This window comes from Fusarium odoratissimum (assembly GCF_000260195.1).
Source record: "Fusarium odoratissimum NRRL 54006 unplaced genomic scaffold supercont1.7, whole genome shotgun sequence".
Lineage (NCBI taxonomy): Eukaryota > Fungi > Ascomycota > Sordariomycetes > Hypocreales > Nectriaceae > Fusarium > Fusarium odoratissimum.
In genome coordinates, this window is record NW_022158693.1 from 1,040,131 (window position 1) to 1,050,868 (window position 10,738).

General features: G+C 48.6%; 5 protein-coding genes across 6 annotated transcripts; 4 read left to right on the plus strand and 1 right to left on the minus strand.

The window, feature by feature from the left end:
• Nucleotides 1-10: 10 nt before the first annotated feature.
• Nucleotides 11-1,213, plus strand: FOIG_05633 (uncharacterized protein; the record flags this gene model as incomplete). Its single annotated transcript, XM_031204339.1, has 1 exon — nt 11-1,213. One exon carries the CDS (start codon nt 11-13, stop codon nt 1,211-1,213), a length of 1,203 nt encoding a protein of 400 aa, XP_031066168.1.
• On the minus strand, nt 1,080-1,842 carry FOIG_05634 (uncharacterized protein). Its single transcript, XM_031204340.1, has 2 exons — nt 1,691-1,842; nt 1,080-1,633 (listed from the first exon to the last, which is right to left on the minus strand). The coding sequence occupies exons 1-2, from the start codon at nt 1,814-1,816 to the stop codon at nt 1,460-1,462; spliced, it is 300 nt and encodes a 99-aa protein (XP_031066169.1). The 5' UTR covers nt 1,817-1,842; the 3' UTR covers nt 1,080-1,459.
• A 467-nt stretch (nt 1,843-2,309) lies between these two features.
• FOIG_05635 (uncharacterized protein) lies at nt 2,310-3,510 on the plus strand (the record flags this gene model as incomplete). Its single annotated transcript, XM_031204341.1, has 6 exons — nt 2,310-2,415; nt 2,464-2,598; nt 2,651-2,751; nt 2,779-2,857; nt 2,908-3,278; nt 3,325-3,510. 6 exons carry the CDS (start codon nt 2,310-2,312, stop codon nt 3,508-3,510), a joined length of 978 nt encoding a protein of 325 aa, XP_031066170.1.
• Nucleotides 3,511-3,720: 210 nt separating this feature from the next.
• On the plus strand, nt 3,721-5,568 carry FOIG_05636 (lectin, mannose-binding 2). Its single transcript, XM_031204342.1, has 4 exons — nt 3,721-4,103; nt 4,171-4,194; nt 4,263-4,333; nt 4,393-5,568. The coding sequence occupies exons 1-4, from the start codon at nt 4,011-4,013 to the stop codon at nt 5,171-5,173; spliced, it is 969 nt and encodes a 322-aa protein (XP_031066171.1). The 5' UTR covers nt 3,721-4,010; the 3' UTR covers nt 5,174-5,568.
• A 912-nt stretch (nt 5,569-6,480) lies between these two features.
• FOIG_05637 (AGC/PKA protein kinase) lies at nt 6,481-10,670 on the plus strand. Of its 2 annotated transcripts, XM_031204343.1 has the most exons (4): nt 6,481-9,381; nt 9,438-9,691; nt 9,748-10,125; nt 10,177-10,670. In XM_031204343.1, the coding sequence occupies exons 1-4, from the start codon at nt 8,326-8,328 to the stop codon at nt 10,202-10,204; spliced, it is 1,716 nt and encodes a 571-aa protein (XP_031066172.1). In that variant the 5' UTR covers nt 6,481-8,325; the 3' UTR covers nt 10,205-10,670. The 2 variants fall into 2 exon arrangements, with proteins under 2 accessions (XP_031066172.1, XP_031066173.1); XM_031204344.1 differs by having other exon boundaries at nt 9,438-10,125.
• The last annotated feature ends 68 nt before the right edge of the window (nt 10,671-10,738 follow it).

The window sequence follows — 10,738 nt, forward strand, 5'->3', positions numbered from 1 at the left end:
AGCACCCAACATGAGCAAACCATTGGCCTTCGGCCTCAACCTTAGCAAGAAGCCAGGCGCGTCGAAGCCCCCTCCACCAAAGCGAAGGCCGATGTTTGGTGACGATGATGATTCGGACAACGAAGGCGCAGTCGGGGAGGGCAAAGCTGAAGAGATTGGAGAGTTCGATGCCCTTGGTCGCGCTCAAGAGGCAAAAGCCAACATCACCAAGTTAGGCAAACCGAAGGGTGGCCCTCCGACTCAACCCCCGAAGCTCAAATCCAAGGGTCAGCCAAACATAATGTTTGGGGATCTCTCTAGCTCTCTGACATCACGAAGAAACGCCGAGTCGGCCGCGGAAGTCGATGCTAGCGTCTACGAGTACGATTCTGTTTACGATTCTCTCAAACCAAAGAAACAGGCTACGAAGGAGGATCAGGAAAAACGACCAAAATATATGAAAGACATCCTGCAGGCAGCCGACGTACGGAAGCGCGACGCACTGATTGCAGAAGAGAAGAAAATTGCCAGGGAGCGAGAGGCCGAAGGGGAGGAATTTGCCGATAAGGAAAAGTTTGTCACAGAAGCATATCGGAAACAACAGGAAGAGAACAAGAGGCTTGAAGAGGAAGAGAGGAGACGGGAAGAGGAAGAGGCAAAGAAGAACAAGAGTGGTGGCATGTCTGCCTTCTACAGAAAACTCCTCGATAAAGATGAGCAAAGGCATTCGGATGCTGTCAGGGCGGCTGAGGAAAAGGCTAAGCACGGCGCACCCGAGGAGGAAAATGCAGATGACGACAAGCAAGAGAAGGAGAAGACAGAGGCCGATATCGCCAAGGAGCTCAACGAGAAGGGCGCCGCAGTTGCCATCAACGAAGACGGTCAAGTGGTCGACAAGCGCCAGCTTCTCAGGGGTGGCTTAAACGTTGGCGCAAAGAAGAAAGAATCAGTCCAACGCGAAGCGGAACGACAAGCCGAGCGGCCGCGGAAGGATGTCGCAAATCAGCAGTTTGGAAGAAAGCAAGCTCAACGAGAACGACAGTCACGCATGATCGAGGAGCAGCTCGAGCAGTCAATGAAGCGATCACGGGATGAAGAAGCGGCACAAAAGGAGGAAGTTGAGCGAGCATCGAAGAGCCGGAAGACAGAAGGCGAGATCTCAAGTGCGAAGGAACGATACCTGGCTCGAAAACGAGCGGCCGAAGAAGCGAAGAAGACCGCTGGGGGAGCTTAGATACCCAAACTCGGGAACTGAAGAAGATTGTATACAACGACATGGCATGGCTTTTGACATAACATCCCAGTCATGTCTCCTCCGGTTCGTCTATTGCCCTGTTCTATCCTTAATCGGTTCTTCGTACATGATAATATCTCCTCGTGGGTGTCATCCGACCCGTGTTGTCACAATATGTTACAATCTTGCGCTTTCATAAAAATTGTCGCAAGCCGTTGGTTTTTGATTTTGAGAATCTTCGCTTCTTCAATTCTGCAAGCTAGCAGACTCTTGCCTTAATCGGGCAATGTACGCTGCGTTGACCATGTTCCAAGCGGCCATGTACTTCTCCATGCAGCTGGTCATGCAAGTCGTCTCGCCGCTCGATAGAGAAGTTCCGGGCTTGGGGACGCACTTCTCAAAGCAGGTCTCTTGGAGTTTCTGTCATGGGCCATTGTTAGTCTTGAGAAGAAGGTAGGAATTGTGAAATGGGCGGACCTCAATGAGAGTGCGGGCGTTAACCAGGTTGGCCTCCTGTTGGACCTGCTTGATGACAGCAGCCTTGACTTGTGTGGAATCCATGTTTGTGATTGTTTGGTTTAGAGTCGTGACGTTGTCGGTCATAAAAGCAAAGCTTGGGCGCCTGTCTGTCGCAAAAAGATAGCGGGCTGGAAAAATCAACGGTCCGGGGTAGGTTAGACATGACTCAGCAGCTCGATTCAATTCAAACCCAGCAGCTTGGACGTGACCTCTTTCCGAGTCATGATGATATTGGTTTTGGGTTCATTATGTGCACATACGGGCATCGTTTTGAATTGATATTATATTGCTGATATTCCTAACTAGTTTCTATGTTGTTCACACTCACATGTTGAACAAGCATACTCAGACGTAACATGTAATGCACTGTGGATGTACACCAATGATGTTACCATTACAGTATATATGCATTAGTGAGAGTGCCGTCATACATTCGGACCAGAATATAATATAAGACCAATTTCAACTAAATTGGGATAAACTTACATGATTTCATATTCAATCCCAGAACAGCTTACCCGAATCGACAGAATGGTTCTTAGCACAATGAATGCCTTGGTGGTGGAGGTGCCAGAGAATGGTTCCAAGCCTGAGCTCATCAAAAAAACAAATCTCGCCGCCAATGCTTGAACCTCACGAAGCCCTGGTCAAGGTTGCAACTGTAGCACAGAACCCAACGGGTGGTCAGTCTTTCTTAACCATTATGAAATCCTTGTACTGACGGTTTGCAGTCCAGGCTTTTGACCTAAACCTTTTCGGCAACGGCACTGTGCTTGGTTGTGACTTTGCAGGCAAAGTCGAGCGTCTTGGTAAAGAAGTCTCTAAAACTGCAGAGGGCGATACGATTGCTGGCCTTCTCTGGGGTGGTAAGCTCAACGTCTCTATGCCTACATACCACGGCTGATATGATATGATTAGGCGAAGTCAAAGGTATAGGAGCATTTAGTGAATACACGAAGGCCCATGAAAGTATCTGCTTCCGAGTGCCTAAGAATGTTTCACTCCGAGAGGCTGCCACTGTACCGCTAGCGTCTTTGACGGCTTAGCTTGCCTTCTTTTCGAAAGATAGTCTCAATATTGACCGCACCCAATCGGACACTGTTGTGTTGATTTGGGGCGGAAGCTGTAAGTAATCCAACTGCTAATGCTTCGAACGGAGTGTTGACATGAATCAGCGAGCGTTGGGCAATACGCCATTCAGATTGCAGCAATCTTTGGGTTCAAGATTGTCACAACTTGCAGTCCTCACAGTTTCGACCTTGTCAGGTCACTTGGAGCATCCCACGTATTCGATTATAACGATTCTGATGTGGTGAAATCGATCAAGGATACCGCACCTGGTTTGCGATATGTGTTCGACACCATTGGCAACGAAATGTCTTCCACAACTGCATCCCAAGCCATTGATAAGACTGGCGGCACCCTCACTACTGTCAGGCCTGATATGAGCCTCACTGAAAATGTGACGAAGCAGACCAAAGTCACACCCGTGCTTGTCTGGACCGCTTTCAACAGAGTTATCCAGTACAAGAAGGCTCAATTTCCTGTAAGTGCTTCGATTATACTGATGGCCGTAACTGATAGCGTTATAGGCAAGCGAAGACGATCACAAGCTCTGTGCCGAATTCAATGAGAAACTCCCTGTGTGGATTGAGGAGGGCAAGATCAAGCCTAACAAACCAAAAGTTATCCCTGGTGGGCTGGACGCTGTTGTGCAAGGGTTTCAGGAATATCGGGATGGCAAGATTTCTGGTTACAAGCTCGTGTATGAACTCTGATTTGCTTCTGACTCTCGTGAATGAATAAGTTTCTCATGTCGATAGGGTATAGACATAGTCATTAGCATGTAAGCAAATGGTTCCTAGGAGCTGAGATCGTGAAATAAATACTCTGTATATGCATGTGAAAGAAAATGTGGCTATTATGTGGCTTTAAAGTTTCATCAAGGGTCAAGTGGCAGGGGTTCCAGCGTCCAGAGTGGGAAAGTACCTGCAGTGGGGAGCACTCACCTAAAATCGTTTCGGCCACAGGCAGAGTCCAGAGGAAGAGGACACTTGTGCTAGCTCCTGTCCCGATTAACAACCCCCTACATTTATCCGCAACGTCACAACGACTTTGACAACGACCACTGTGGTCAATTTCTTCCTGTTCCAGCACCAAACCTCACGACTTTGTTGCCGCATCCTAGAGCGTTTTGCGCCCATATCGAGCCAGCTCTAATTGGCCCTGTGCGAGAGAAGAGAGCAGGGAAGAGACACCACCATAATATAGCTTCATCATGCGGTTGCCCTCACTATCAGCGGCGCTCCTTGGTGCGCTCGCATGGACTGCCCGCGCTGATGATCTTGATGATAACATCAGGAGTATTTCGGTATGCGCCCCTGCCTTCTTCTGGCTGATCGTCTTGAGCTTCTTTGCTAACGTTCTTCACTCTCTAGCTCAGGACACATTCCTTGACCCAGGTTAGTTGCGGCGCACGCGAGCAGACGTTCACAGATCGACAGATCAATTAACTCTTTTACTCGAACAGCCCTACCTTGACTCGGACATGCAAAGCCGCTGGTACGACTTTGGCGGAGATACCATTATTCGAACCGATTCGTATGCATCCTCAATTCGCTGACAACGACATACTTCGGATATGGGTTGACTTGTTATAGGTACATCCGACTTACTTCGGATCGTCCATCGCAGTCAGGGTGGATGTACTCACGAGTTCCCCTCACTGCGACAAACTGGCAGGTCGAGGTTGAATTCAAGATCTCGGGCAAGAACCAGCTCTATGGAGACGGTTTTGCTATGTGGATTACCCGCCAGCGTGCGCAACAGGGTACTGTCTTTGGAGGGCCTGATAACTTCGAAGGCCTCGGAGTCTTCATCGATACTTACAAGAACAACCGTCCCGGCGTTGTCTTTCCCTATGTCATGGCCATGTATGGCGACGGCAAGACCTCATACGACAAATCCAACGATGGAAAACACACCGAGCTCGCTGGCTGCTCTGCGCGTGGTATTCGACATGCGAGTGTCCCTACCAAGATGCGCCTCACCTACTTCCAGGACAAACAACTCAAGCTGGAGCTCCAGTACAAGGTTGAGGATGAGTGGCAGACATGCTTCGACCTCGAGGAGCCCCCGGCCATTCCTAACATTGCCTATGTTGGTTTCACTGCTGAGACTGGTGAGCTCAGCGACAACCACGATATCATCTCCGTGGCGGCCAAGAACCTTTATACTCAGCCTGGCACCAGCAACACTGGCAAGTCATCTGGCACTAAGAACAAGGGACGCAAGGGCACCGGTAAGACCGCCAACGGAAACAAGCAGGGCGGTAGCTGGACATGGTTCTTTACCAAAATCATCCTGTTCATTATTGTTGCTGGCGGTGCTTATGTTGGCTACACTGCCTACCGAGCCAAGGCCAAATCGCACAGGTTCTAGACTGGATAGCCGAAGACGAATGGGGCCAGCGCCTGAAATGAAGGGACGGGAACAGATTGGTGAGACAAAAAGTCTCCGCTTAGACAGCATCATTCAGCTTTCCTTGAATCTTTTGTATCTGTGTTTTGAGTAAGGGAGAGGCGACGAGAAGGGTACAAGTCGGTGAGCATTGTGACATACCTTTGATACGAAAAAACAATCTATTATTTTGTTGTGTTATGACTACTGGTTCCTGGTTCGAATGTTCCTGCTTTCAGAACCTGCATTTAGAAATTGACTTTGTGAGGTAGAGTTGTTAGTAGAAGGGAAGCCTTGTATTGAGAAATACTGCCATTGGTATCGTTAACTAGGGACAAACGCATCGTCTGTAGACCAATATGGACAAGTCGATCGAGCTTTTGGCTTTTTTTTTTGGTGAAATAAATAAATAAATACTATACATCCACAATCAATGATCAATTAATAGGTAAATTCAAATTAGCTTGGCGGAGAATCATCGATGGTTCCTGAAAACGGCGAACTTCAGGGTAACTAATTTTCCTTTGAGACAGGTTGCACACAGAGGCAGGGATCGTCATAGACATGACTTGGTGAACTCGCTGTGCCCTGTCGGAAATAATTGATCAGATTTGGGTATATCTGAACCATTGGGATAGGCGAGAGATGTTGAGCTAACGCCTAGTAATGAAACGATTTGTCTTTACTATGTACTCATGACGGTTTGAGTACTAATTTATAAATGCTGAAAGTCAACCTAGCCTGTATGAAATAGGAGGTATGATAGTAACTTGAGTTGACAGAAAGGACACACACAGCCTCTTTTGGTACAAGTAGAATAAAGGCAAGCCTCAGACAATAGATAGAGCTGCAATTCGGACTTTGATTTCGTGCAAGGCACAGTGCAACACCAGATTAATGTATGGATGTTCAGATAACCTAGACTCCAAATCCCCGAATTATTAGTGATCAAACTGAGCACAAAGGAGATACGACATTCCACTGCATTCAGGTACACGAGAAATTCATCTCATCTAATCACTACACGTTCCAGCGGGCGCACTAATCCTGAGCCGGGAGCTTGATTGAGTTATGACTGATCTCAAAGTCGGTGTTGGTCTAGTTGATCATCCACTCATACAAAAGCCCTCTCTCCTCTCTAGATTTAGGTACTTAACCTAGTAACTTCTAACACAGGAAGCTCCCGTCGGCTCACAGATCATCCACCCCGCCTTTGGCTCGCGATAGCCCACTTTCACTCTATAACTAGCGACGCCAAGCGCCGAATCTCGTCCAATGTCAAGATAGTAGTTTCATCGGCTCTTTGCCGTACTCCATTGTGCTGTGTTGTTTTTCTTTTCGCTGTAGCTTCTGATGTCAGCTTTTGAAACACCCAATAACCGATCAGATCCTACTTGTGTCTTTTGTCTTTGCTGAGCAATCGAGAATCTCTCTCCCTTCCATTCCAATCCGATCTAGTGAGATCCCTCTCATACAGGGCGCCAACCCTCTCAGCTGCCTCGACTTTTCCTCACCCAGCTCACCTTGTTTGGATCTACTCATTTGGATTTGATCTTCTACATATTTCATGTGCATCTCCATCATCGTCATCGTCAACATCAATCAATCCTACCTTATTGCCTGACTCAATTGTCGTCACTCGTGTACTATCCGGTCTTTTTGCACTCTATCATACGTCTCGCCGAGTACTCGCTGCTCTTTGCCCTCGGTATTTCCACTTTTACCCAAGTCTCTACTAAAACCATCGACATCATTGCATTGCTCTTTATGCTCTGACCCAACCCGTGTCATTCTCGCTATACTCACGGATGCTACGAGCTACTATATGCTAGACTTGCAGATCAGCCAACCAATTGCCGCTAAAGAGATCTCGTCTTGACAAGCTGGCGCCTCGTTCTGGACACGAACGGACACAAAGCACCGCAAGCGAGCTCACAAGAGCGAAGAAACCCGCAGCAACAACAACTCGCGACATCATCTGTGCCTATCAGTATCAGCTCCCCCTTGTGTGCAATCGTTGATCCGATCATAAAAGAGGGGCAACTTTCGTTGTGGGCGAAGCTCCAACTACTACATCATCACCAGCCTGCTTAAACCTTGTACTGTTACTAGCTTGCTTAAGGTACCTTGTCCTGGCTTGCCCTGCCTTCACAATCATTCATATCCCCATCGTCTTGTGCGAAGATTTTGATCACTCACAATTAGACGGGCTCAGTTTTGGCTTGGCTGTTTAAACGGTGAAAAACCAAAACCAAAACCAAAAGCATCGTCCAACGTACGGAAATTCTCAAACGAGGGATCTTTGGCTATTCGTATCCTATCCCTCCACCTTTGCCAGCCACCAGAGAGAGCCAAGGAATAGTATCAGCCATCCAATTGCCGGCCTCGGGTGGAATGCGCCAAGAGTCCAAATCCTTTGTTCACTTACGAAACCAAAAAGAAAAAATAAACAAAGCCCAGGTTCTCACCACCGAGCATTGTCTTTATTCTCCCTGTCCTATCCATGCATGCTTGTTAAGCCTATAGCTCTGGATACCGTTGTTTGTCTAACATCTGAGCGAGCTGAAAGAGAGCTCCCCCACAGAAAGACAGGCCGGTCTTGAACAGACCAGACCAGACCAGACCAGCACGTCAGTCTCCAGCCTCTCCCCACTATTACGTTGCTGTACCTGAACTTGAAAGAGCTGCAATTGCAAGGTTAGCTCGGGCTAGTAGGTTGCACCAGGCGAGCTCACTGACCTCCTGCTGGTCCAGGAGAAGCAAACGTGCTCCAATCCTTCCAACTTTGCTGTCTCATCCATCTGTCCCTCTCTATTATCTCTCTGTATCTGCCGTCCCGTTGTCAATCAATCGGAGAGCTCTCAGTAAGGCATAATTCAACCGGATATCCCACAATTGGATCCATCCACATCCACCACAAGCCCACCACAAACCAAGCTGAGAAGCTGGGCTGGGTAAACTGACCTGTTCCGTTCCGTTCGATCGATCTGCAGAGAGTGTTTCCTCATCTTTGGGTCCATTCTACCGCAACCACCACCACTCCTACACACTACCTACCTACCTATCTCATCCCCTCCCCGCTTCTCTTGCAATTCTCTCCCCCTCTCTTCCTGTCGTCACACTATTACTACCCTATGCCTTCACTGGGGTTTCTCAAGAAAAAGCGGACCAGAGAGGGCAACTCTGACCCTTCTGCCTCAAGTCCAACTAGTCCAGTTACTCCTACCACTTCCAGGTCCAAGTCCATCTCTAAAGCTTTTCACCTGCCTCGAACAAGCAGGCAATCCACCTCAGCCCCAAGTGCTCAACCAACCAACGGCCAGAACCAGCAACAACAGCAGCAGCCCGACCGGATTCAGGAAGGTGCCGTGTCTCAATCGAATCAATCCTCTGCGCCGAATGAGCAGACGACAGGAGCTACCGACGGACAGCAACAAGAAGATATGAGCGCAATTAACCTCCATCAACCCTCATACGGTGCGGGCAGTCCTATGAATCACGATCATCAGAACCTACCTAGCATCAACAACCTCATCAACCCGCCCCAGCAACAGCAGCAGCACAATGCCCAGGGTAATTCCTACAACAACGGCCAGACCAACCCGCAGTACCTAGCCGCCACGATAGATAGCCATCGACCGCAGACCGTCAGTCCCGGAACCGATCCCGCAGCCCTACAACAGCAGCAGCAACAGGCTCTGCCACAGCCCAGTATGCCTCCGCAACAGCAACAGTCGCAGGCGCAGCAACAACACCAGCAGCCATCTCAGCAGTTCCAACAACAGCAGAACCAGAGCCAGAATCAAGCGCAACAGCACCAGCAGTACCAACACCAGCCGCACCACCAACAGAACGCTAGCACTGGTTCAGTCATGCGCGTAACAAAGGGAAAATACTCGTTGGGTGACTTCGATATCTTGAGGACGCTTGGAACTGGTAGCTTCGGCCGAGTACATTTAGTCCAATCGAAGCACAACCAGCGTTTCTATGCGGTCAAGGTGCTCAAGAAGGCCCAGGTGGTCAAAATGAAGCAAGTCGAACATACCAATGACGAACGTCGCATGCTAGCTGACGTCAAGCACCCTTTCCTTATTACCCTCTGGGGCACGTTCCAGGACCCGAAGAACCTCTACATGGTGATGGATTTCGTTGAAGGTGGAGAGCTGTTTTCACTTCTGAGGAAGTCGGGAGTAAGTTTTTTATGATACTCGCCAAAAACTCAATTGACCTGACTAACACATTGCAGCGTTTCCCTAACCCCGTTGCCAAATTCTACGCCGCGGAGGTCACTTTAGCTTTGGAATACCTCCATTCAAAGAACATTATATACCGTGATCTCAAGCCAGAAAATTTGCTACTCGATCGACATGGCCATCTTAAGATCACAGATTTCGGTTTCGCGAAGCGCGTGCCTGACAAGACATGGACTCTGTGTGGTACACCGGATTACCTAGCTCCTGAAGTGGTCTCTAACAAAGGCTACAACAAATCCGTGGATTGGTGAGTTCTTGCAACTGGCGATGGAACAGAAATGGACTAACATGTTGGCGTACCAGGTGGTCCTTGGGTATTCTGATATACGAAATGCTTTGCGGTTACACCCCCTTCTGGGATAGCGGATCTCCCATGAAGATATACGAAAACATTCTCAAGGGCAAAGTTAAATATCCGGCATACGTCAACGCGGACGCTCAAAATCTTCTTGAGCGTCTCATCACAGCCGACCTCACAAAGCGATTAGGTAACCTCTATGGAGGCCCAGATGACGTGAAGACCCATCCTTGGTTCGCTGAAGTCACCTGGGATCGATTAGCCAGGAAGGACATTGACGCACCTTACACGCCACCAGTCAAGGCGGGTGCCGGAGACGCGAGTCAATTCGATCGTTACCCTGAGGATCCCGAGAAGTACGGGGTGGTTACGGCACCAGATGAGTGAGTGATCATTTGCAATGTCCATTAATTAGCCAAGCTAACCCTTCGCAGATACGGTCACATGTTTACGGAGTTTTAAGAAAGTGCTTGAGAGCGAGTAATGGATGCACTTGTATGATTAGGTTGGAAACAAACCTCTCTTGGTGCAGTCAACTTTGGGTGGGCGTTCATGCTGTGCGCTTTACTCTTGGATATGAGATGCTGGAACTGTTTTATTTGTCGTTGGTTCATGTTTCACGCAATTGCAGGAATGGGGTGATGAAAAAGAAGGCTCCCGGGAATCTCTGGTTGGAGAGTTGGTTGGCTGTTGGTTGACGAGCTCAGGTTGGAAAGCCAGGTGAACATATCCTATGCAAGTAACCCAGGCCACAGAATAGCCTTGAACGAATATCCGTACTACGGCATCCTTATACTCAGGTACCCAGAACATGTCTAGTTCGTCTTGGCGACCAATTGATGAACATGCGCAATTCCATCGATATCTTCAGTCTATCAACGTTGCTATGACGTTTCCTTCTCAATTCTTGTCAGATAGAAACCCCAGCTAGCAATTCTGCTTCATCTTCCTCCACTGTGATTGAATGGCTCCAGCAGGTTTCGTTTCTCCACTTAG